The sequence below is a fragment of the Narcine bancroftii genome, chromosome 3 (genome assembly GCF_036971445.1).
Source record: "Narcine bancroftii isolate sNarBan1 chromosome 3, sNarBan1.hap1, whole genome shotgun sequence".
In the NCBI taxonomy this organism is placed as follows: Eukaryota; Metazoa; Chordata; class Chondrichthyes; order Torpediniformes; family Narcinidae; genus Narcine; species Narcine bancroftii.
The window spans coordinates 298,855,409-298,882,736 of record NC_091471.1 but is presented as its reverse complement, the minus strand read 5'-3'; the positions used below and the strand labels follow the sequence as shown (position 1 = coordinate 298,882,736).

Here is a 27,328-nt window from a genome sequence, read left to right as displayed (position 1 = left end):
AATTGTTTAAGAAAGTTCAAAGACTGGGAGTCCTTTATCACAAATAAATTGACATGATAAGACGTCTCTAACATTTCTGCGCATGAGTGATCAGCAATATTACACGCCACTTTATGCTTTTTTCAAGGCTGTTGTGATATTTTTTGGAAAATCATGAAAATGCTTGTTTGATGATAACATCCACATTATTTCACATTTATCAGACAAACTGAACCTGAACTTATGTCTGTTCCTCTTTAGTAGACTTACCCGTACTTGCAGTTGGTGTCGATGTTGAAGCTGATGTAATTTCTGTTGTTATTGCACTTGAACTGTCTAAAGTTGATGATCCTGCCGCTGATGTGGTCTCTGGAGATGTTGTGGTGGCCACAGTCGTTGTCTCTGTACTTGTTGTCCCAGTTGTTTCTGGAAGTGTGTAAGGGACATGTTACAGAAATTTAACGCCATGAGTGCTTTTGAAATACAATAATATCATGTTTATACGTTTTGTAATCTTCTGAGTTTGAAGAATGACCAATATTTCCTGGTACTTCATTTTTCTTTTCATTTCCTGTGCGATATTATCTGGAAATTCAGTATATTCCTTGCTTGATGATAATATCCAAATAATTTCAGGTTTATTGGTGAAAGATATGCTACATTTATCTCGTTTCCTCTTAAAAGAAGACTAACCGGTGATTGCAGTTGTTGTCGATGTAACTTCAGTTGTTAATGAAGTTGGACTGCCTGCAGTTGACGTTTGCGCTGTAGTTGAGATCACTTCAGTTGTTGAGGGGGCCACAGTCATCTCCTCTGTACTTGATGTGGTACCAGATGTTTCTGTCAGTGTGAAAGTGAATTGTTTAAGAAAGTTCAAAGACTGGGAGTCCTTTTCCACAAATAAATTGACATGATAAGACGTCTCTAACATTTCTGCGCATGAGTGATCAGCAATATTACACGCCACTTTATGCTTTTTTCAAGGCTGTTGTGAGATTTTTTGGAAAATCATGAAAATGCTTGTTTGATGATAACATCCACATTATTTCACATTTATCAGACAAACTGAACCTGAACTTATGTCTGTTCCTCTTTAGTAGACTTACCCGTACTTGCAGTTGGTGTCGATGTTGAAGCTGATGTAATTTCTGTTGTTATTGAACTTGAACTGCCTACAGTTGACGATCCTGCCGCTGATGTGGTCTCTGTAGATGTTGTGGTGGCCACAGTCGTTGCCTCTGTACTTGTTGTCCCAGTTGTTTCTGTAGGTTTGCAAGGGACATGTTACAGAAGTTTAAAGTCATGAGTGCTTTTTGACAGACAATAATATCATTTTTATACATTTTGTAATCTTCTGAGTTTGAAGAATGACCAATATTTCGTGGTACTTTATTTTTCTTTTCAATTCCTGTGCATTATTATATGGAAATTCATTAAATTCCTTCCTTTATGATAATATCCAAATAATTTCAGAAATATTGGCGAAATATACGCTACATTTATGTCTTTTCCTCTTTAAAGAAGACTAACCGGTGCTTGCAGTTGTTGTCGATGTAACTTCAGGTGTCAATGAAGTTGAACTGCCTGCAGTTGACGTTTGTGCCATAGCTGAGATCACTTCAGTGGTTGACGGGGCAACAGTCATCTCCTCTGTACTTGATGTGGTTCCAGATGTTTCTGTCAATGTGAAAGTGAATTGTTTAAGAAAGTTCAAAGACTGGGAGTCCTTTTCCACAAATAAATTGACATGATAAGATGTCTCTAACATTTCTGCTCATGAGCAATCAACAATATTACACACTACTTTACGCTTTTTTCAAGACTGTTGTGATATTGTCTGGAAAATCATGAAAATGCTTGTTTGATGATAACATCCACATTATTTCACATTTATCAGACAAACTGAACCTGAATTTATGTCTGTCCTCTTTAGTAGACTTACCCGTACTTGCAGTTGGTGTCGATGTTGAAGCTGATGTAATTTCTGTTGTTATTGCACTTGAACTGCCTAAAGTTGACGATCCTGCCGCTGATGTGGTCTCTGTAGATGTTGTGGTGGCCACAGTAGTTGCCTTTGTACTTGTTGTCCCAGTTGTTTCTGGAAGTGTGAAAGGGACATATTACAGAAGTTTAACGCAATGAGTGCTTTTGAAATACAATAATATCATGTTTATACGTTTTGTAATCTTCTGAGTTTCAAGAATGACCAATATTTCCTGGTACTTCATTTTCCTTTTCATTTCCTGTGCGATATTATCTGGAAATTCAGTATATTCCTTGCTTGATGATAATATCCAAATAATTTCAGGTTTATTGGTGAAAGATATGCTACATTTATCTCGTTTCCTCTTAAAAGAAGACTAACCGGTGATTGCAGTTGTTGTCGATGTAACCTCAGGTGTTAATGAAGTTGAACTGCCTGCAGTTGACGTTTGCGCTGTAGTTGAGATCACTTCAGTTGTTGAGGGGGCCACAGTCATCTCCTCTGTACTTGATGTGGTTCCAGATGTTTCTGGAAGTGTGAAAGTAAATTTTTTAAGAAAGTTGAAAGACTGGGAGTCCTTTTCCACAAATAAATTGACACGAAAAGACATTTGGAACATTTCTGCGCATGAGCAATCAACAATATTACACGCCACATTATGCTTTTTTCAAGACTGTTGTGATATTGTCTGGAAAATAATAAAATGCTTGATTGATGATAACATTCACATTATTTCACATTTATCAGACAAACAGAACCTGAATTTACGTCTGTCCTCTTTAGTAGACTTACCCGTACTTGCAGTTGGTGTCGATGTTGAAGCTGATGTAATTTCTGTTGTTATTGCACTTAAACTGCCTAAGGTTGACGATCCTGCCGCTGATGTGGTCTCTGTAGATGTTGTGGTGGCCACAGTTGTTGCCTCTGTACTTGTTGTCCCAGTTGTTTCTGGAAGTGTGAAAGGGACATGTTACAGAAGTTTAAAGTCATGAGTGCTTTTTGACATACGATAATATCATTTTTATACATTTTGTAATCTTCAGAGTTTGAAGAATGACCAATATTTCCTGGTACTTTATTTTTCTTTTCAATTCCTGTGCGATATTATCTGGAAAGTCAGTAAATTCCTTTTTTGATGATAACATCCACATAATTTCAGATTCATTTGAGAAAGATAGGCTATCTGTTTTCCTCTTTGAAGAAGACTAACCAGTGCTTGCTGTTGTTGTCGATGTAACTTCAGTTGTTAATGAACTTGAACTGCCTGCAGTTGACGTTTGTGCCGATGTTGAGATCACTTCAGTTGTTGAGGGGGCGACAGTCATCTCCTCTGTACTTGATGTGGTTCCAGATGTTTCTGGAAGTGTGAAAGTAAATTGTTTAAGAAAGTTCAAAGACTGAGAGTCCTTTTCCACAAATAAATTGACATGATAAGACGTCTCGAACATTTCTGCGCATGAGCAATGAACGATATTTCACGCTACTTTACGCTTTTTTCATGACTGTTGTGATATTGTCTGGAAAATCATGAAAATGCTTGTTTGATGATAACATCCACATTATTTCACATTTATCAGACAAACAGAACCTGAATTTATGTCTGTCCTCTTTAGTAGACTTACCCGTACTTGCAGTTGGTGTCGATGTTGAAGCTGATGTAATTTCTGTTGTTATTGCACTTGAACTGCCTAAAGTTGATGATCCTGCCGCTGATGTGGTCTCTGGAGATGTTGTGGTGGCCACAGTCGTTGCCTCTGTACTTGTTGTCCCAGTTGTTTCTGGAAGTGTGAAAGGGACATGTTACAGAAATTTAACGCCATGAGTGCTTTTGAAATACAATAATATCATGTTTATACGTTTTGTAATCTTCTGAGTTTGAAGAATGACCAATATTTCCTGGTACTTCATTTTTCTTTTCATTTCCTGTGCGATATTATCTGGAGATTCAGTATATTCCTTGCTTGATGATAATATCCAAATAATTTCAGGTTTATTGGTGAAAGATATGCTACATTTATCTCGTTTCCTCTTAAAAGAAGACTAACCGGTGATTGCAGTTGTTGTCGATGTAACTTCAGTTGTTAATGAAGTTGAACTGCCTGCAGTTGACGTTTGCGCTGTAGTTGAGATCACTTCAGTTGTTGAGGGGGCCACAGTCATCTCATCTGTACTTGATGTGGTTCCAGATGTTTCTGGAAGTGTGAAAGTAAATTTTTTAAGAAAGTTGAAAGACTGGGAGTCCTTTTCCACAAATAAATTGACACGAAAAGACATTTGGAACATTTCTGCGCATGAGCAATCAACAATATTACACGCCACATTATGCTTTTTTCAAGACTGTTGTGATATTGTCTGGAAAATAATAAAATGCTTGATTGATGATAACATTCACATTATTTCACATTTATCAGACAAACAGAACCTGAATTTATGTCTGTCCTCTTTAGTAGACTTACCCGTACTTGCAGTTGGTGTCGATGTTGAAGCTGATGTAATTTCTGTTGTTATTGCACTTGAACTGCCTAAGGTTGACGATCCTGCCGCTGATGTGGTCTCTGTAGATGTTGTGGTGGCCACAGTTGTTGCCTCTGTACTTGTTGTCCCAGTTGTTTCTGGAAGTGTGAAAGGGACATGTTACAGAAGTTTAAAGTCATGAGTGCTTTTTGACATACGATAATATCATTTTTATACATTTTGTAATCTTCAGAGTTTGAAGAATGACCAATATTTCCTGGTACTTTATTTTTCTTTTCAATTCCTGTGCGATATTATATGGAAATTCATTAAATTCCTTCCTTGATGATAATATCCAAATAATTTCAGAAATATCGGCAAAATATACGCTACATTTATGCTTTTCCTCTTTGAAGAAGACTAACCGGTGCTTGCAGTTGTTGTCCATGTAACATCAGGTGTTAATGAAGTTGAACTGCCTGCAGTTGATGTTTGTGCCGATCTTGAGATCACTTCAGTTGTTGAGGGGGCCACAGTCATCTCCTCTGTACTTGATGTGGTTCCAGATGTTTCTGGAAGTGTGAAAGTAAATTGTTTAAGAAAGTTCAAAGACTGGGAGTCCTTTTCCACAAATAAATTGACATGATAAGACGTCTCGAACATTTCTGCGCATGAGCAATGAACGATATTTCACGCTACTTTACGCTTTTTTCATGACTGTTGTGATATTGTCTGGAAAATCATGAAAATGCATGTTTGATGATAACATCCACATTATTTCACATTTATCAGACAAACAGAACCTGAATTTATGTCTGTTCCTCTTTAGTAGACTTACCCGTACTTGCAGTTGGTGTCGATGTTGAAGCTGATGTAATTTCTGTTGTTATTGCACTTGAACTGCCTAAAGTTGACGATCCTGCCGCTGATGTGGTCTCTGTAGATGTTGTGGTGGCCACAGTCGTTGCCTCTGTACTTGTTGTCCCAGTTGTTTCTGGAAGTGTGAAAGGGACATGTTACAGAAGTTTAAGGCCAGAGTGCTTTTGAAATACAATAATATCATGTTTTTTTTTGTTTTTTTTAATTTTTTTATTTTTCACACCATAAATCACATTAGCCATGATATACACTTCTTCTTTTTCACACATATACAGTGACTTTTTCTCCCCCCCCCTCCCTACACCCAAGACACCCCCCCACCCCCCCCTCTCATCCACTTTAGGTATACAATCTAGGTTGCATTAAGCCAGTCACACAATGTTGTCATTCAACAAAAATACACCAGAAATTCTACTGAGTCCATTCTTTTCTTCTCTTCTCCTTCCATCAACTTAGGTAATGTTTGTTCCCGGTAGGTTTTCGCTATTGTATTTAATGTAAGGCTCCCATTCTTGTTCGAATATTTCAATATTATTTCTTAAACTATATGTTATTTTTTCTAATGGAATACATTTATTCATTTCTATATTCCATTGTTGTATTTTCAAATTATCTTCCAATTTCCAGGTTGACATAATACATTTTTTTGCTACGGCTAGGGCTATCTTAACAAATCTTTTTTGTGCATCCTCCAAGTCAATCCCAAATTCTTTATTTTTTATGTTACTTAGGAGAAAGATCTCTGGATTCTTTGGTATATTGTTTTCTGTTTTTTTATTTAATATCTATTTGAGATCATCCCAAAATTTTTCTACTCTCTCACATGTCCAAATTGCATGAATTGTTGTTCCCCTTTCTTTTTTACATCGAAAACATCTATCAGATACTGTTGGGTCCCATTTATTTAACTTTTGCGGTGTAATGTATAGTCTGTGTAACCAATTATATTGTATCATACGTAGCCTTGTATTTATTGTATTTCTCATCGTTCCAGAACATAATTTCTCCCATGTTTCCTTTTTTATCTTTATATTTAAATCTTGTTCCTATTTTTGTTTAGTTTTACCATTTGTTTCCTTATTCTCCTTTTCTTGCAGTTTAATATACATATTTGTTATAAATCTTTTGATTAACATTGTATCTGTAATCACATATTCAATGTTACTTCCCTCTGGTAAACTCAAATTGCTTCCTAATTTATCTTTCAAGTAGGATCTCAGTTTGTAATGTGCCAGCGCTGTATCTCCAGTTATATTGTACTTATCTCTCATTTGTTCAAAGGATAAGAATCTACTTCCTGAAAAACAATTTTCTATTCTTTTAATCCCTTTTTTTTCCCATTTTCTAAAGGAAAGGTTGTCTATTGTAAAAGGGAGTAGCTTATTTTGAGTCAATATTAGTTTTGGTAATTGATAATTTGTTTTATTTCTTTCTACATGAATCTTTTTCCAAATATTGAGGAGATGGTGTAATATTGGAGAAGTTCTATGTTGTACCAATTTTTCGTCCCATTTATATAATATGTGTTCAGGTATCTTTTCCCCTATTTTATCTAATTCTAATCTCGTCCAGTCTGGTTTTTCCCTTGTTTGATAAAAATCTGATAGGTATCTTAATTGTGCGGCTCTATTATAATTTTTGAAGTTTGGCAATTGTAAGCCTCCTTGTTTATACCATTCTGTTAATTTATCTAGTGCTATCCTCGGTTTCCCCCCTCCCCATAAAAATTTCCTTATTATTTTCTTTAACTCTTTGAAGAATTTTTCTGTCAGTTGTATTGGCAATGCCTGAAATAAGTATAGTATCCTTGGAAAAATGTTCATTTTAATACAGTTTATCCTTCCTATCAGTGTTAGTGGTAGCTCTTTCCAATGCTCTAAATTGTCCTGTAATTTTTTCATTAGTGGATTGTAATTGAGTTTATATAATTGGCCTAGATTTTTGTTTATTTGTACACCTAGGTATCTTATTGCCTGCATTTGCCATCTGAATGGGGATTCCTTCTTAAATTTTGAGAAATCCGCGTTATTCATAGGCATTGCTTCACTTTTATTTACATTTATCTTGTATCCCGACACTTCTCCATATTCCTTCAATTTCTTATATAATTCTTTTATTGATAGTTCTGGTTCTGTTAAGTACACTATCACAGCATCCGCAAATAGACTGATTTTAATTTCCCTGTCTTTTATTTTTATTCCTTTTATATTATTATCTATTCTTATCAATTCTGCTAGTGGTTCTATGCTAGCGCAAACAATAACGGTGATAGTGGGCATCCCTGCCGCGTTGACCTGCTTAAGTTAAATTGCTTTGATACATGTCCATTTACTGTCACTTTCGCTAACGGTCCCTTATATAATGCTTTAATCCAATTAATATACTTCTCCGGTAAACTGAATTTTTGCAATACTTTGAACAAATAATTCCATTCTACTCTGTCGAAGGCCTTCTCTGCGTCTAAAGCAACTGCTACTGCAGGTGCTTTATTTCCTTCTACTGCATGAATTAAGTTAATAAATTTTCAAATATTGTCTGTTGTGCGTCTTTTTTTGATAAATCCAGTTTGGTCTAAATTTACCATTTTCGGTACCTGTTCTGCTAATCTGTTTGCTAATAGTTTAGCTATTATCTTATAATCTGTGTTTAGCAAAGATATTTGTCTATATGACGCTGGTGAGAGTGGATCTTTCCCTTGTTTTAGTATCACTGTAATTATTGCTGTTTTACATGAATCTGGTAAGTTTTGTGTCTCATCAATCTGGTTGATTACATCCAGAAGGGGCGGTATTAATAGGTCTTTAAATGTTTTGTAGAATTCTATTGGGAGTCCATCCTCTCCTGGTGTCTTATTATTTGGTAATTTTTTTATTATCTCTTGTATTTCTACTGTTCCAAATGGTTCTGTTAATTTATTTTGTTCCTCTATTTGCAGTTTTGGTAGTTCAATTTTAGTCAAAAATTCATCTATTTTCCCTTCTTTCCCTTCGTTTTCAGTTCGGTATAAATGTTCATAGAATTCTCTGAAGTTTTCCTTAATTTCTTTCGGATTATATGTAATTTGTTTGTCTTTTTTCCTTGTTGCCAATACCATTTTCTTAGCTTGCTCTGTCTTAAGCTGCCATGCTAAGATTTTGTGTGTTTTTTCACCTAGTTCATAATATTTCTGTTTTGTCTTCATTATATTCTTCTCCACCTTATATGTTTGTAATGTTTCATATTTTATTTTTTTATCTGCCAATTCTCTTCTTTTAGTTGTATCTTCCTTCATTGCTAATTTTTTTTCTATGTTTACTATTTCCCTTTCCAACTGCTCTGTTTCCTGATTGTAGTCCTTCTTCATCTTGGTTACATAACTTATTATTTGCCCTCTAATGAATGCTTTCATTGCGTCCCATAGTATAAATTTATCTTCCACTGATTCCGTATTTACTTCAAAATACATTTTTAATTGTTTTTCAATAAATTCTCTAAAATCCTGTCTTTTAAGTAGCATGGGGTTTAATCTCCATCTATACATTCTTGGAGGGATGTCCTCTAGCTTTACTGTCAATATTAAGGGTCAATGGTCCGATAGCATTCTTGCTTTATATTCTGTTTTTCTTACTCTATCCTGCATACTAGCTGATAACAAAAATAGGTCTATTCTTGAGTATGTTTTATGTCTAGTCGAGTTGTATGAGTATTCCTTTTCTTTTGGGTTTTGTTTCCTCCATATGTCCACAAGTTTCATTTCTTGCATTGATTTAATTATAAATTTGGTTACTTTGTTCTTCCTGTTAATTTTTTTCCCCGTTTTATCCATATTTGGATCCAAATTCAGATTGAAACCTCCTCCTATTAGTATGTTCCCTTGCGTATTAGCTACCTTCAAAAAGATATCTTGCATAAACTTTTGATCTTCTTCGTTAGGTGAATATATATTAAGTAGATTCCAATGCTCCGAATATATCTGACATTTTATCATAACATATCTCCCTGCTGGATCTATTATTTCCTCTTCTATTTTAAATGGCACATTTTTGCTAATTAATATAGCCACTCCTCTTGCTTTTGAATTATACGATGCTGCTGTTACATGTCCTACCCAATCTCTCTTTAATTTCTTGTGCTCCAATTCAGTTAAGTGTGTTTCTTGGACAAATGCTATATCTATTTTTTCATTTTTCAGTAAATTTAGTAGTTTCTTCCTTTTAATTTGGTTATGTATTCCATTAATATTTAAAGTCATATAGTTCAGCGTAGCCATTTTATATTTTGTTTATCTTCTCTTTCCGTTTTTCCATCATTACCTTTCCTCCTTTTCCATTTCTGTTTTCTTATTTTCAACTCTTTACAAGACAACATTCCTACAACATCCAACATTTTCCTTATTCTCCTATTTCTATCTTCTTTATCCCCAATCTCCCCTTCCCCTCCTGAGTTGTCCTTTATCCCTTGTCGGACAACCACATCTCCCCTCTCCATTTGGATTTGCGAATCCACTCGCAAGCGTCAACTGATTTTGCAGTGACCGCTATTTTCCCCCACCCAGCCCCCCCCAGAAAAGATTTCACTTTTCATATGTCACAAAGGTCACTCTTTTAATTCCCTCCTATTCTCTCTATTCCAATACCTTCCCTTATTAATTCTTGCCTATACTATCTATATTTTCCTCTAATTACAGATACATTCACGTATGCACATTGTCTCTATTCACTCTTATACCTCTTTACCCACATACATATCCATCGTGGTCATTTTTACCCTCATTACCCGTCTTCTTCCCTCAGTCTATTTTTGTCTTTACCCACATACATATCAATCGTGATCATTTTTACTCTCATTACCCGTCTTCATCCCTCAGTCTATTTTTGTAATTGTTCTGCAAATTTTCGTGCTTCTTCTGGATCCGAGAATAGTCTGTTTTGTTGTCCTGGAATAAATATTTTCAATACCGCAGGATGCTTCAGTATAAATTTATACCCTTTCTTCCATAAAATCGCCTTTGCTGTATTGAACTCTTTTCTCTTCTTTAGGAGTTCAAAACTTATATCTGGATAAATGAAGATTTTTTGCCCTTTATATTCCAGTGGTTTGTTGCCCTCTCTTACTTTTTCCATTGTCTTCTCCAGTACCTTTTCTCTTGTAGTATATCTTAGGAATTTTACTACAATAGATCTTGGTTTTTGTTGCGGTTGTGGTTTAGAGGCCAATGCTCTATGTGCCCTTTCTATTTCCATTTCTTGCTGTAGTTCTGGACATCCTAGGGTCTTAGGGATCCACTCTTTTATAAACTCCCTCATATTCTTGCCTTCTTCATCTTCCTTAAGGCCCACTATCTTTATGTTATTTCTTCTGTTATAATATTCCATTATATCTATTTTTTGAGCTAGTAGTTCTTGTGTCTCTTTAGTTTTTTTATTAGATTCCTCCAATTTCTTTTTTAAGTCTTCTACCTCCATTTCTGCTGCTACTGCCCGTTCTTCCATCTTGTCCATTTTTTTCCCCATTTCTGTTAAGGTCATATCTATTTTATTCACTTTCTCTTCTGTGTTGTTTATTCTTCTTCTTAAATCATTGAATTCCTGTGTTTGCCATTCTTTAAATGACTCCATGTATCCTCTAACAAGAGAAAGTATATCCTTTACCTTACCTTTCCCTTCATCAATTTCACTGTATTCTTCCTCTTCTTCTTCCTCTGGGTTGGCCATCTGTTGTTTCTTTGTTGCCCTTTCCTTCTCTTCTTTCTTGTTTCTATTGTCTTCTGTGGTCTCTTCTTGCTGCAGGTGTTCTGCAGCTGTCGTTGCCGGCTGTGGAGATCGACTCCCCAGCTGGTCCCCCCTCCCGTCGGTGTGTTTTTTTTCATGCGCGGTTGCGCACTTTTACTCGGTTCTGCGAGCCATTGTTATAGTTCTTTTTCCACCGACCTGAGGATGCGGGCTCCTCTCTCCACAGCGGGCCTCTTCGGTCAGGTAAGGCTTTCACCTTTTTCCTCCATTGTCTTTTCTTCCTCTCTTCTTTCCATTGATTTTGATTTTTCTTTTTTTGTCTCCATTTCTTTCCACCTTTATACTCACTTTTCTTTAACTTTTATTTCTGTGCCTTTGTATTTTCTCTTGTTTTTCCCGACTTTTCTGGAGAGGGCTGGAGTTCTCCGTCCGGCCACGACTCCATCACGTGACTCCTCTCCAATAATATCATGTTTATACGTTTTGTAATCTTCTGAGTTTGAAGAATGACCAATATTTCGTGGTACTTTATTTTTCTTTTCAATTCCTGTGCATTATTATATGGAAATTCATTAAATTCCTTCCTTGATGATAATATCCAAATAATTTCAGAAATATTGGCGAAATATACGCTACATTTATTTCTTTTCCGCTTTGAAGAAGACTAACCAGTGCTTGCAGTTGTTGTCGATGTAACTTCAGTTGTTAATGAAGTTGAACTGCCTGCAGTTGATGTTTGCGCTGTAGTTGAGATCACTTCAGTTGTTGAGGGGGCCACAGTCATCTCCTCTGTACTTGATGTGGTTCCAGATGTTTCTGGAAGTGTGAAAGTAAATTTTTTAAGAAAGTTGAAAGGCTGGGAGTCCTTTTCCACAAATAAATTGACACGAAAAGACATTTGGAACATTTCTGCGCATGAACAATCAACAATATTACACGCTACTTTACGCTTTTTTCAAGACTGTTGTGATATTGTCTGGAAAATCATGAAAATGCTTGTTTGATGATAACATCCACATTATTTCACATTTATCAGACAAACAGAACCTGAATTTATGTCTGTCCTCTTTAGTAGACTTACCCGTACTTGCAGTTGGTGTCGATGTTGAAGCTGATGTAATTTCTGTTGTTATTGCACTTGAACTGCCTAAAGTTGTCGATCCTGCCGCTGATGTGGTCTCTGTAGATGTTGTGGTGGCCACAGTTGTTGCCTCTGTACTTGTTGTCCCAGTTGTTTCTGTAAGTTTGCAAGGGACATGTTACAGAAGTTTAAAGTCATGAGTGCTTTTTGACAGACAATAATATCATTTTTATACATTTTGTAATCTTCTGAGTTTGAAGAATGACCAATATTTCCTGGTACTTCATTTTTCTTTTCATTTCCTGTGCGATATTGTCTGGAAATTCAGTATATTCCTTGCTTGATGATAATATCCAAATAATTTCAGATTTATTAGTGAAAGATATGCTACATTTATCTCGTTTCCTCTTAGAAGAAGACTAACCGGTGATTGCAGTTGTCGATGTAACCTCAGGTGTTAATGAAGTTGAACTGCCTGCAGTTGACGTTTGCGCTATAGTTGAGATCACTTCAGTTGTTGAGGGGGCCACAGTCATCTCCTCTGTACTTGATTTGGTTCCAGATGTTTCTGTCAGTGTGAAAGTGAATTGTTTAAGAAAGTTCAAAGACTGGGAGTTCTTTTCCACAAATAAATTGACACGAAAAGACATTTGGAACATTTCTGCGCATGAGCAATCAACAATATTACATGCCACTTTATGCTTTTTTCAAGACTGTTGTGATATTTTTTGGAAAATCATGAAAATGCTTGTTTGATGATAACATCCACATTATTTCACATTTATCAGACAAACTGAACCTGAATTTATGTCTGTTCCTCTTTAGTAGACGTACCCGTACTTGCAGTTGGTGTCGATGTTGAAGCTGATGTATTTTCTGGTGTTGTTGCACTTGAACTGCCTAAAGTTGACGATCCTGCCGCTGATGTGGTCTCTGTAGATGTTGTGGTGGCCAGAGTCATTGCCTCTGTACTTGTTGTCCCAGTTGTTCCTGGAAGTGTGAAAGGGACATGTTGCAGAAGTTTAAAGTCGTGAGTGCTTTCGGACATACAATAATATCATGTTTATACGTTTTGTAATCTTCTGAGTTTGTACAATGACCAATATTTTCTGGTACTTTATTTTTCTTTGCAATTCAAATGCGATATTATATGGAAATTCCATAAATTTCTTGCTTGATGATAATATCCAAATTATTTCAGATTTATTTGAGAAAGATATGCTACAGTTATGTCCTTTCCTCTGAGAAGAAGACTAACCGGTAATAGCGTAGATCTTTCTATCCTATTATCTATCAAAAGTCCATATTTAATTTATTTTTTATTTTTTTTTAAATTTTTTATTTTTATCACATTAGCCATGATATACACTTTTTCTTTTTCACACATATACAGTGACTTTTTCTCCCCCCCCCCTCCCTCCTCCCAAGCCCCTCTCATCCATTTTAGGTATACAATCTAGGTTGCATTAAACCAGTCAGACAATGTTGTCATTCAACAAAAATACACCAGAAATTCTACTGAGTCCATCTTTTCTTTCCTTCTCCTTCCATCAACTTAGGTAATGTTTGTCCCCGGTAGGTTTTCGCTATTGTATTTAATGTAATGCTCCCATATTTGTTCGAATATTTCAATATTATTTCTTAAACTATATGTTATTTTTTCTAATGGAATACATTTATTCATTTCTATATACCATTGTTTTATTTTCAAATTATCGTCCAATTTCCAGGTTGACATAATACATTTTTTTGCTACGGCTAGGGCTATCTTAACAAATCTTTTTTGTGCATCCTCCAAGTCAATTCCAAATTCTTTGTTTTTTATGTTACTTAGGAGAAAGATCTCTGGATTCTTTGGTATATTGTTTTCTGTTATTTTATTTAATATCTGATTGAGATCTTCCCAAAATTTTTCTACTTTTTCACATGTCCAGATTGCATGAATTGTTGTTCCCATTTCTTTTTTACATCGAAAACATCTATCAGATACTGTTGGGTCCCATTTATTTAACTTTTGCGGTGTAATGTATAGTCTGTGTAACCAATTATATTGTATCATACGTAGCCTCGTATTTATTGTATTTCTCATCGTTCCAGAACATAATTTCTCCCATGTTTCCTTTTTTATCTTTATATTTAAATCTTGTTCCCATTTTTGTTTAGTTTTACCATTTGTTTCCTCATTCTCCTTTTCTTGCAGTTTAATATACATATTTGTTATAAATCTTTTGATTAACATTGTATCTGTAATCACATATTCAAGGTTACTTCCCTCTGGTAAACTCAAATTGCTTCCTAATTTATCCTTCAAGTAGGATCTCAGTTGGTAATATGCCAGCGCTGTATCTCCAGTTATATTGTACTTATCTCTCATTTGTTCAAAGGATAAGAATCTACTTCCAGAAAAACAATTTTCTATTCTTTTAATCCCTTTTTTTTCCCATTCTCTAAAGGAAAGGTTATCTATTGTAAAAGGGAGTAGCTTATTTTGCGTCAAGTTTTGGTAATTGATAATTTGTTTTATTTCTTTCTACATGAATCTTCTTCCAAATATTGAGGAGGTGATGTAATACTGGAGAAGTTCTATGTTGTACCAATTTTTCATCCCATTTATATAATATGTGTTCAGGTATCTTTTCCCCTATTTTATCTAATTCTAATCTCGTCCAGTCTGGTTTTTCCCTTTTTGATAAAAATCTGATAGGTATCTTAATTGTGCGGCTCTATAATAATTTTTGAAGTTTGGCAATTGTAAGCCTCCTTGTTTATACCATTCTGTTAATTTATCTAGTGCTATCCTCGGTTTCCCCCCTCTCCATAAAAATTTCCTTATTATTTTCTTTAACTCTTTGAAGAATTTTTCTGTCAGTTGAATTGGCAATGCTTGAATTAAGTATAATATCCTTGGAAAAATGTTCATTTTAATACAGTTTATCCTTCCTATCAGTGTTAGTGGTAGATCTTTCCAATGCTCTAAATCGTCCTGTAATTTTTTCATTAGTGGATTATAATTGAGTTTATATAATTGGCCTAGATTTTTGTTTGTTTGTATACCTAGGTATCTTATTGCCTGCATTTGCCATCTGAATGGAGATTCCTTCTTAAATTTTGAGAAATCCGCATTATTCATAGGCATTGCTTCACTTTTATTTACGTTTATCTTGTAACCCGACACTTCTCCATATTCCTTCAATTTCTTATATAATTCTTTTATTGATAGTTCTGGTTCTGTTAAGTACACTATAACATCATCCGCAAATAGACTGATTTTATATTCCCTGTCTTTTATTTTTATTCCTTTTATATTATTATCTATTCTTATCAATTCTGCTAGTGGTTCTATAGCTAGCGCAAACAATAAAGGTGATAGTGGGCATCCCTGCCGCGTTGACCTGCTTAAGTTAAATTGCTTTGATACATGTCCATTTACTGTCACTTTCGCTAACGGTCCCTTATATAATGCTTTAATCCAATTAATATACTTCTCCGGTAAACTGAATTTTTGCAATACTTTGAACAAATAATTCCATTCTACTCTGTCAAAGGCCTTCTCTGCGTCTAAAGCAACTGCTACTGCAGGTACTTTATTTCCTTCTACTGCATGAATTAAGTTAATAAATTTTCAAATATTGTCCGTTGTGCGTCTTTTTTTGATAAATCCAGTTTGGTCTAAATTTACCATTTTCGGTACCTGTTCTGCTAATCTGTTTGCTAATAGGTTAGCTATTATCTTATAATCTGTGTTTAGCAAAGATATTGGTCTATATGACGCTGGTGAGAGTGGATCTTTCCCTTGTTTTAGTATTACTGTAATTATTGCTGTTTTACATGAATCTGGTAAGCTTTGTGTTTCGTCAATCTGGTTGATTACATCCCGGAGGGGCGGAATTAATAAGTCTTTAAATGTTTTGTAGAATTCTATTGGAAATCCATCCTCTCCTGGTGTCTTATTATTTGGTAATTTTTTTACTATCTCTTGTATTTCTACTGTTCCAAATGGTTCTGTTAATTTATTTTGTTCCTCTATTTGTAGTTTTGGTAGTTCAATTTTAGTCAAAAATTCATCTATTTTCCCTTCTTTCCCTTCGTTTTCAGTTCGGTATAATTGTTCAGAGAATTCTCTAAAGTTTTCCTTAATTTCTTTTGGATTATATGTAATTTGTTTGTCTTTTTTCCTTGATGCCAATACTATTTTCTTAGCTTGTTCTGTCTTGAGCTGCCATGCTAGGATTTTGTGCGTTTTTTCACCTAGTTCATAATATTTCTGTTTTGTCTTCATTATATTCTTCTCTACCTTATATGTTTGTAATGTTTCATATTTTATTTTTTTATCTGCCAATTCTCTTCTTTTAGTTGTATCTTCCTTCATTGCTAATTTTTTTTCTATGTTTACTATTTCCCTTTCCAACTTCTCTGTTTCCTGATTATAGTCCTTCTTCATCTTGGTTACATAACTTATTATTTGCCCTCTAATGAATGCTTTCATTGCATCCCATAGTATAAATTTATCTTCCACTGATTCCGTATTTACTTCAAAATACATTTTTAATTGTTTTTCAATAAATTCTCTAAAATCCTGTCTTTTAAGTAGCATGGGGTTTAATCTCCATCTATACATTCTTGGAGGGATGTCCTCTAGCTTTACTGTCAATATTAAGGGTGAATGGTCCGATAGTATTCTCGCTTTATATTCTGTTTTTCTTACTCTATCCTGCATACTAGCTGATAACAAAAATAGGTCTATTCTTGAGTATGTTTTATGTCTAGCCGAGTAGTATGAGTATTCCTTTTCTTTTGGGTTTTGTTTCCTCCATATATCCAAAAGTTTCATTTCTTGCATTGATTTAATTATAAATTTGGTTACTTTGTTCTTTCTGTTAATTTTTTTCCCCGTTTTATCCATATTTGGATCCAAATTCAGGTTGAAATCCCCTCCTATTAGTATGTTCCCTTGCGTATTAGCTACCTTCAAAAAGTTATCTTGCATAAACTTTTGATCTTCTTCGTTAGGTGAATATACATTAAGTAGATTCCAAAACTCCAAATATATCTGACATTTTATCATAACATATCTCCCTGCTGGATCTATTATTTCCTCTTCTATTTTAAATGGCACATTTTTGCTGATTAATATAGCAACTCCTCTTGCTTTTGAATTATACGATGCTGCTGTTACATGTCCTACCCAATCTCTCTTTAATTTCTTGTGCTCCAATTCAGTTAAGTGTGTTTCTTGGACAAATGCTATATCAATTTTTTCCTTTTTCAGTAAATTTAGTAGTTTCTTCCTTTTAATTTGGTTATGTATTCCATTGATATTTAAAGTCATATAGTTCAGCGTAGCCATTTTATATTTTGTTTATCTTCTCTTTCCGTTTTTCCATCATTACCTTTCCTCCTTTTCCATTTCTGTTTTCTTATTTTCAACTCTTTATAAGACAACATTCCTACAACATCCAACATTTTCCTTATTCTCCTATTTATATCTTCTTTATCCCCAATCTCCCCTTCCTCTCCTGAGTTGTCCTTTATCCCTTGTCGGACAACCACATCTCCCCTCTCCATTTGGGTTTGCGAATCCACACGCAAGCGTCAACTGATTTTGCACTGACCGCTATTTCCCCCCACCCAGCCCCCCCCAGAAAAGATTTCACTTTTCATATGTAACAAAGGTCACTCTTTTAATTCCCTCCTTATTCTCTCTATTCCATTACCTTCCCTTATTAATTCTTGTCTATACTATCTATATTTTCCTCTAAGTACAGATACATTCATGTATGCACATTGTATCTATTCACTCTTTTACCTTTTTACCCACATACATATCAATCGTGATCATTCTTACTCTCATTACCCGTCTTCATCCCTCAGTCTATTTTTGTAATTGTTCTGCAAATTTTCGTGCTTCTTCTGGGTCCGAGAATACTCTGTTTTGTTGTCCTGGAATAAATATTTTCAATACCGCTGGATGCTTTAGTATAAATTTATACCCTTTCTTCCATAAAATCGCCTTTGCTGTATTGAACTCCTTTCTCTTCTTTAGGAGTTCAAAAGTTATATCTGGATAAATGAAGATTTTTTGCCCTTTATACTCCAGTGGTTTGTTGCCCTCTCTTACTTTTTCCATTGTCTTCTCCAGTACCTTTTCTCTTGTAGTATATCTTAGGAATTTTACTACAATAGATCTTGGTTTTTGTTGTGGTTGTAGTTTAGGGGCCAATACTCTATGTGCCCTTTCTATTTCCATTTCTTGCTGTAGTTCTGGACATCCCTAGGGACTTCGGGATCCAATCTTTTATAAACTCCCTCATATTCTTGCCTTCTTCATCTTCCTTAAGGCCCACTATCTTTATGTTATTTCTTCTGTTATAATTTTCCATTATATCTATTTTTTGAGCTAACAGTTCTTGTGTATCTATCGCTTTTTTATTAGATTCCTCCAATTTCTTTTTTAAGTCTTCTACCTCCATTTCTGCTGCTACTGCCCGCTCTTCCATCTTGTCCATTTTCTTTCCCATTTCTATTAAGGTCATATCTATTTTATTCATTTTCTCTTCTGTGTTGTTTATTCTTTTTCTTAAATCATTAAATTCCTGTGTTTGCCATTCTTTAAATGACTCCATGTATCCTTTAATAAGAGAAAGTATATCCTTTATCTTGCCTTTCCTTTCTTCTTCTATTTCACTGTACTCTTCCTCTTCCTCTTCTTCTTCCTCTGAGTTGGCCATCTGTTGTTTCTTTGTTGCCCTTTTCTTCTCTTCTTTCTTGTTTCCATTGTCTTCTGTGTTCTCTTCTTGCTGCAGGTGTTCTGCAGCTGTCGTTGCCGGCTGTGGAGATCGACTCCCCAGCTGGTCCCCCCTCCAGTCGGTGTGTTTTTTTTCATGCGCAGTTGCGCACTTTACTCGGCTCATCGAGCCATTTTTGTAGTCCACTATCTACCGACCTGAGGGAGCGGGTTTCTCTCTCCACCGCGGGCCTCTTCAAACAGGTAAGGCCTTCACCTTCTTCCTCCGTTGTCTTCTCTTCCTCTCTTCTTACCGTTGCTTTCGATTTTTCTTTTTTTGTCGCCATCTTCTTTCCACCTTTATACTCACTTTTCTTTAACTTTTATTTCTGTGCCTTTGTGTTTTCCTTTGTTTTTCCTGACTTTTCTGGAGAGGGCTGGAGTTCACCGTCCGGCCACTACTCCATCACGTGACTCCTCCTCCAAAAGTCCATATTTAATTGAAGCTACGTTTTGACTGATATAGTTTGCAATTTCTTACAGTTACTTGGGAGGCTTTTTAAATAACCTAGAGTTGCAAGAATGAAATCACAGAAGAGACTTTACTTATTGATGCCTTCCACCCTCTCAGGAAATCTGTTCACACACTCATATACTTCAGGTCATATACCCCATTGTGTTGCTCTACTTTTAATACCGTGAGAAGGGCATATTCTTACATGGTTACAGAGTTGTTCACATGTCATGACTATGTAACATCTCTCCTTCTGAAGAGAAAAAGCCCTTACTCTGCAAGAAGATACAAAAAACTATTAGATGCATCTTCTTGCAGAGTGAGGGCTTTTTCTCTATATTAGTATCTCAACACCACTTCCATGCTTATTATTTATTTGAGCTGGTCACTGAAATTCCATGTCTTCCTTCAGCAACTCTCTGATGTTTGCTGTGTTGTCTGGCATATGTGGTTATGAAAAAACTCATGTATTGGACCAACCCAAGGAAACTTCTGAGTTCCTATTTGTCCTTGGAGTCCTCCATCTTCAGCAATGGTTTTAACCTTCTCTGCACTTGGCTTTATCCCATCAGGAGTGTACATCATTCTGAAGAATTGGTATTCCTTCTCTTTTATAATGTATTTGTCTGCATTAAGTTTAATTACAGCACTTCTTGTTCTCTCCATGGCCTCATGAGGATGAAGATCATGAGCTTTTACATCTCTGCCAAAAACCTGGGTGTCATCTTTGATGCCAACAGCATCTTTACACCCTCTGTAGATCTTGTGTTGGAATACATCCTGGCTCAACTGTAGGCCAAAATTTAGTTGCAAGAACTTGTAATGACCAAATGGAATATTGAACATTGTTCGTTAGTGTTGATTGCTCATCTAGTTTCACATTCCAGTATCCATTCTTAGCATTTAGCTTGCTAAAGATGTTAGTTCCTCTGTGATCTGGAAGTCTTCTATTGTTTGGTGTTAGGTAGTGACCCCTTTTTATTGCTTGATTTAAGTCTTTAGGGTCCAGACATATTCTCAAGTGGCTATTTGGTTTACTTTGACCTCTATGAAATTTACCCAGTCATTCAACTCAGTCACTTTGGCTATGGCTTGCGTCCTTTCTATGACCTTTAGTTCTTGCTCCAGCTTATTCTCAAGCTCTAGTGATACTCTACATCACCTTTGTTGACCTCACCAAAGCCTTCGACACCGTGAGCAGGAAAGGGCTTTGGCAAATACTAGAGCGCATCGGATGTCCCCCAAAGTTCCTCAACATGATTATCCAACTGCACGAAAACCAACAAGGTCGGGTCAGATACAGCAATGAGCTCTCTGAACCCTTCTCCATTAACAATGGCGTGAAGCAAGGCTGTGTTCTCGCACCAACCCTCTTTTCAATCTTCTTCAGCATGATGCTGAACCAAGCCATGAAAGACCCCAACAATGAAGACGCTGTTTACATCCGGTACCGCACGGATGGCAGTCTCTTCAATCTGAGGCGCCTGCAAGCTCACACCAAGACACAAGAGAAACTTGTCCGTGAACTACTCTTTGCAGATGATGCCGCTTTAGTTGCCCATTCAGAGCCAGCTCTTCAGCGCTTGACGTCCTGCTTTGCGGAAACTGCCAAAATGTTTGGCCTGGAAGTCAGCCTGAAGAAAACTGAGGTCCTCCATCAGCCAGCTCCCCACCATGACTACCAGCCCCCCCACATCTCCATCGGGCACACAAAACTCAAAACGGTCAACCAGTTTACCTATCTCGGCTGCACCATTTCATCAGATGCAAGGATCGACAATGAGATAGACAACAGACTCGCCAAGGCAAATAGCGCCTTTGGAAGACTACACAAAAGAGTCTGGAAAAACAACCAACTGAAAAACCTCACAAAGATAAGCGTATACAGAGCCGTTGTCATACCCACACTCCTGTTCGGCTCCGAATCATGGGTCCTCTACCGGCACCACCTACGGCTCCTAGAACGCTTCCACCAGCGTTGTCTCCGCTCCATCCTCAACATCCATTGGAGCGCTCACACCCCTAACGTCGAGGTACTCGAGATGGCAGAGGTCGACAGCATCGAGTCCACGCTGCTGAAGATCCAGCTGCGCTGGATGGGTCACGTCTCCAGAATGGAGGACCATCGCCTTCCCAAGATCGTATTATATGGCGAGCTCTCCACTGGCCACCGTGACAGAGGTGCACCAAAGAAAAGGTACAAGGACTGCCTAAAGAAATCTCTTGGTGCCTGCCACATTGACCACCGCCAGTGGGCTGATAACGCCTCAAACCGTGCATCTTGGCGCCTCACAGTTTGGCGGGCAGCAGCCTCCTTTGAAGAAGACCGCAGAGCCCACCTCACTGACAAAAGGCAAAGGAGGAAAAACCCAACACCCAACCCCAACCAACCAATTTTCCCTTGCAACCGCTGCAATCGTGTCTGCCTGTCCCGCATCGGACTGGTCAGCCACAAACGAGCCTGCAGCTGACGTGGACTTTTTACCCCCTCCATAAATCTTCGTCCGCGAAGCCAAGCCAAAGAAAGAGTTCTTGCTCCAGCTTATTCTCAAGCTCTAGTGATACTTTCTTTGGAGCATGGACAACTGGTTTGCAGTTTGGATCTATGGCGATGTGATATTCAAAGTCTCCAAAGCATCCAACTGAATCATCAAAGAATTTTAGGTACATGCTCATGAGCTCAGCCTTGTTTGTGACTGGAGGTCAGTTCTCCAATGGAGTGTCTCTGTTGATCCTTTGGGAAATCTTCTTCATCTGGATCTCATAATTGACAGAGATAAATTGCAACTCCCGGCATCCATCCAGACCTAGAATTGCTGGTCTGTCTGCATCCACCACATAGAACATACAGAGGATGTTCTTTCCCTTATGGCAGCCATTGATCTTAGCTCTCCCTAGCTGCTTGATTATGGGTACACCATAAGCCATTCATGTGACATTTGCTGTTTCCAATGCACTGTCTTTTAGACACTCTTTTATTGCGTTCTCTGGGAAAATCCGGCGGTAGATTCTGAGTGGAAACAAGTTGCTTTGTGATCCAGTATACAGCTTCACCTTTAGGTTAAATATCATAGGCTTGTTCTGGATCCTTGTGTGCAACTCACTTCTTTCATGTCACCCGACATCTCGTGAAGGTGTCTGGATTCTCTGTCCAGTATCTGGGTATTGGAATCCTCATTTCCTTTCATGCGGTGGATCTTCTTCTTGTCATTTTTTCTTCACTGATATTACTGTTTTCTTCATACCAGACTTGCATATCTTTTCCCAGTGATTTGCTTTACCAAAGGCTCTACGTTCATAACCATATGCGGGGCATTTGTTTTGGTCATCGAAGGGGTATTGTCTGCCACACCTCCTGCAGGTTCTGGGGACTGGCACTTTTCTGATTATGTTTTTTATTGCATCAACCCTTTCTTCTCTTTGCTGTGGGTGGGTCTGCAAAGATAGGGATTTCATTTGCATCCTCGTGGCTTTGAAGGCTCTGGCTGTGTCTTTAGCTTTGGCCAGCTTCAAGCTATCCTTCCCATAAGAGACTTTTCCACTTTGGGATGGATACTCCCCCGTATTAGTTGATTAACTCATCTTTCCTCTATATCCTAAATCTGCATTTTGTAGCAACAATTTTTACTCTAGTGAGGAAGTTATCAACAGTTTCATCAGTCTCTTGCATTAAGCTTTGAAATTCATAGCATTTAATTCTATGATAATCTGAGGCGCCTGCAAGCTCACACCAAGACACAAGAGAAACTTGTCCGTGAACTACTCTTTGAAGACGATGCCGCTTTAGTTCCCCATTCTGAGCCAGCTCTTCAGCGCTTGATGTCTTGTTTTGCGGAAACTGCCAAAATGTTTGGCCTGGAAGTCAGCCTGAAGAAAACTGAGGTCCTCCATCAGCCAGCTCCCCACCATGACTACCACATCGGGCACACAGAACTCAAAACGGTCAACCAGTTTACCTATCTCCATTTCATCGGATGCCAGGATCGACAACGAGATAGACAACAGACTCGCCAAGGCAAATAGCGCCTTTGGAAGACTACACAAAAGAGTCTGGAAAAACAACCAACTGAAAACCCTCACAACCTGGATTCAAGGTGAAAGGCAAACTTTGCAAATATCTGCTCTGGATCATTTTTCTCCACCTCTGTAAGCTCCCAGCTTTTAAATGTCAAGGCCTCGCTCCCTCTCGGCTGTTGCATTTTTAAAATAGCTTTTTAATGCTAAATTGCACTTCTGCTGAAACTTTTTAAACGATTCAACAATGTCTTCAGCCTCTCTGTCCATCACTGGGTGAACTGCAGTTGCTTCAGCCAATTTTTTCAGTAATTTTTTTTTCTTCTTCCTTTTCATATTTCAGTGATTTACAATCAATTGTATGGCTTTATTCTTGTTCTCTTATACTGCTGCCACCATGTTAGGTCTTTAGAAATACTTGGGTGGCTTCTTAAATAACTTAGAGATACAAGATTCAAATAACAGAAGAGACTTTACTGACTGATGCCTTCCACCATCTCAGAAAACTGTTCACACACACTCATATACCTATACATATGACCCACAATGGTGCACTATAGTTACTACAGTGAGAAGGGTGTATTCTTATGTGGTTACCACATAGTTTACATTATCCTGACTATATAACACACTGTGTTGTACTGAACACTGAATTCTGGCCAATTCTTGCTGTGAATTGCAGTGCCATTTTTGTTGCAGAATCAATTAATTGTTCATTGGTTGATTGCATTTCAATTATTTCAGATTTATTGGAAATAAATGAATTACTGGAGCAGATGTAATTTCAGATGTCAATGCACTCGAACTGCCTGCAATTGAGTTTATGCTGCACTTGTGGGAAATGCTATATTTGTCGTTGCAAGAGGGGTTGCCTCTGTACATGTTGCTGTTTCAGATATTTCTGCAAGTGTGAAAGTGTCAGGTGATGCTAGGTTTGCAGATAGTGAATATTTTTTTCAGAAAATTCATTGGCTGCTTAATGCAATTTCATTTTAAAAGACGATTATGTCAAGAAATACATTTTGAATGAAGCTGAGTAACCTTATGAACAGAGATGACGGAAAATAAATCTTTCTGTCAACCCTGGTTCAAATTTGGTTGCAAAATTAGCACAGCGTTCATTGCGAGATTGCATCTGAATTACTTCAGCTTTATTTGATGTAAAATTAATTGAATTTCTAACTTGTTCACCAGTATTTGCAGATGTTATTGTTGGAGAAGATGTGGTTTCAGATGTTGAAGCACTTGAACTGCCTGCAGGTGAGATTCTCAGAATATATAGAATAACTAGAGTATATCTAGTTATGGGAATTATGATGAACAAACCATTTCACAGACTTTGCCAGTAAGCTGGGAGAGAGAGAAAATAACCAAGGACATTCCTGACAGTATCAATTCTTACCTATTTTACTGAGCCATATCCTAATGCCTGCCTGATCTCTTTAACACAATAGTGCTAACTGACGTGATCTGAAGGCTGCAATAAGTATACAGCACCACTCAGTTCCTGAATGGCATTGTTTCAGTGCTGAAGTTTTGGTCACCATTGTCAATTTCAAGAATCTAAGATTACTATGAACTAGTCATTTTCATGTGTAAATTGGAAACCAGAAAAATCAGGAAGCCAGAAGATAGATACTGATGTGTACTGTGAGCAACCCTTCCAATCTTCTGTTTATCTTTTGTATACCAGAAGATGTTCTTAATTATAACTGATACATGAGATTAAATGACTGACAACAAATCTTTAGGAAGAGGATATGCAAAATGTAAAATATAAGCTGTAGCAATATCTTCAAAGAAACAATGTCAAATTTGTGTGCAGGAATATGCCTTAAATATTCTACCTTGTGACTGTGTTCTTTCAAATGAGACCAGTCTTAGTGAGGTGACCTTGTCTACCCAACACTACAGACTGCTCATTCCCGCTAGCGTTTTTCTAATAATGTCTGTTCGAATTGAACTGTGTGGCTTAGTTGTACTTTTTGTATCTTGACAGGAGTTCGACTTTAACAATTCCTGCTGTTGTGGTGACTGCAGTTTTCAAGGTTAATGTTTCAGTTGTTTCTGGAAGTGTGAAAGTTTCAGATGCATTAAATTTGGATAGTGAATGCTTTTGCAGTAATGGCATTGATCTCTCAATGAAATTTCATGTTGGAAGATGATTATGTCGTGAAAATATGTTTGGAATGATGCTGAGTAATCTTAAGAACAATGACTCCTCAACATTTTTCTTTCTTTGCATTCTGGTGTGAAATTTGGAAAATAAACAAATTGATTTTTCAATTGTTATATCCAAATTAGTTAGATTTATTGAATCAAATCTTTTTTCTTCCAGAGGACATCTGTACTAAATGAATGGAGTAAAATTTTGGGGAAACATCAAGGCAAGTTTATTTTACACAGTGGTGGTGGACGCTGGAATAGACAGGCACATGGATAAAAGAAAAATGGAGGATTATAAGGGGAGAGTTTCGTTTTATTTATTTTGATAGGTAGATGTAGTTTGGCACAACATCATGGGTCAAAATGTCTGTACTCTGCTTTGCAGCTGAATAGGGCGTTCAGCTTCTTGACCCACTTCATCTTTCAGTGAGATCTTGGCTTGTCAGACCTTGGCCTCAACTCTTCTTTCTTTCCTGCTATCAATAATGTTGACTCCTCTCTGATCCAAAAATCTCTCCATCCCAAACTTGAATTTATTCATTGACTCATCTGCCGCAGTTATCTTCTATTCATTATTCTAAAAATTCATGTTGCTCAAAGTGAAGAAATCCCCATTTCCATCTTTAATGGGCAACTTCTTAATCTAAAACAATCCTCCTCATTCAAAATGCCTTTAGATTCAAAATCAAGATGGTGATGAAGGGATACAAGAGAATAAAACCCCTCATTACCAACTCTGTAAAGTACTTTCAGAATCTATATCCTCTTTCAAATGGTGATTTATAAATATGTTACACTAATTCCCAAGTACAAAACATTCATGTAAATTATTAACAAACATTGATCACCACATAGCTTCTCTCTTCTTTTTTTCTTTCATCCCAACTTCCTATTTTTTCTTAAAGTTGTAACCTGTTTGTGGTTTATTTCACTGCATTATTACAAATTTGTTGAAAAGCAGCATGTCAAACAGTGCCATTTATCGAACAAGCTCCACATTCACCTGATATACTCTTTCTTATCTGCAAAGGATTTGTTTTATCTGATGAAGCATTAGCTTCCTTTATGTAGTGATAGAGTGCTAACACCTGGAGGAGTCTGAGATGGAGGGTTGTAGCATCTGGCAAATGTTGCATCTTGGAAATGTTGTTGCATCTTGGGCAGATTCAAGATGGATGCCTTCATATGAGGTCTGGCATGTGTATGTTCTATTTCTTAGTGCTGTTTGCTTAGTGAATAAATCTAATTGTTTTAAAAAGAGCCCAAGTTTCTTTATTGCAACAAAAGCAACATCACACTTCAGAAAATTCAGCAGATCTATCTTTGTCCTTGTTGGAACTCTTTTCAGTTTCTTGATACTTTTCTATTACTTGATTGAAAAATGATTTCAATAGCTGCCCATTTTAAGCTAATGCGATGGTAGTTCTTTGGATATGGGAATAAAATTTATTATTCACCAGTCCCTGATGTTGTGGCCTAACTGGACCAAAAATTTGAGAAGTTTATTAATTCTCTCATCCCAATCTTTTTTAAGTGCTTGTGTAACTATTTTCATTAATATTGTTGATTTTTTTTTCCTCCCAAAGTCATGCCCATATGTTTGCCTTGATGCAAACAATAATGATGCAAAGCAATATTTACTTTTGTCATAGGTTTGAATATTTGCCTGGACTTCACTAAAACATTGTCTGATTGAGAACAACTGCATTAATTAAGTAACACTCCAATGACACAATATTTCGGCTCATAATCAGTATTTCTCATAATTCTTTGGATAAATGTCTAATTAATCTGAATTTCCACCAGTTTCCTCAAAGATTTT

General features: G+C 36.7%; 1 protein-coding gene across 1 annotated transcript in view; it reads right to left on the bottom strand.

The window, feature by feature from the left end:
* The window catches only part of LOC138756847 (serine-rich adhesin for platelets-like), a 45,588-nt gene extending 25,416 nt beyond the window's left edge, over window positions 1–20,172 (bottom strand). Inside the window, exons 1-18 of the mRNA XM_069923238.1 lie at window positions 19,881–20,172; window positions 12,923–13,078; window positions 12,513–12,656; window positions 12,089–12,244; window positions 11,677–11,823; window positions 5,256–5,411; window positions 4,843–4,989; window positions 4,420–4,575; window positions 4,009–4,155; window positions 3,586–3,741; window positions 3,174–3,320; window positions 2,756–2,911; window positions 2,345–2,491; window positions 1,922–2,077; window positions 1,510–1,656; window positions 1,086–1,241; window positions 673–819; window positions 250–405 (exon numbers count right to left, since the gene is read on the bottom strand). Coding sequence (XP_069779339.1) covers window positions 250–405; window positions 673–819; window positions 1,086–1,241; window positions 1,510–1,656; window positions 1,922–2,077; window positions 2,345–2,491; window positions 2,756–2,911; window positions 3,174–3,320; window positions 3,586–3,741; window positions 4,009–4,155; window positions 4,420–4,575; window positions 4,843–4,989; window positions 5,256–5,411; window positions 11,677–11,823; window positions 12,089–12,244; window positions 12,513–12,656; window positions 12,923–13,078; window positions 19,881–20,172 — 2,869 coding nt within the window. The remainder of the gene's footprint in view (window positions 1–249; window positions 406–672; window positions 820–1,085; window positions 1,242–1,509; window positions 1,657–1,921; window positions 2,078–2,344; window positions 2,492–2,755; window positions 2,912–3,173; window positions 3,321–3,585; window positions 3,742–4,008; window positions 4,156–4,419; window positions 4,576–4,842; window positions 4,990–5,255; window positions 5,412–11,676; window positions 11,824–12,088; window positions 12,245–12,512; window positions 12,657–12,922; window positions 13,079–19,880) is intronic.
* Between the last annotated feature and the right edge of the window lie 7,156 nt (window positions 20,173–27,328).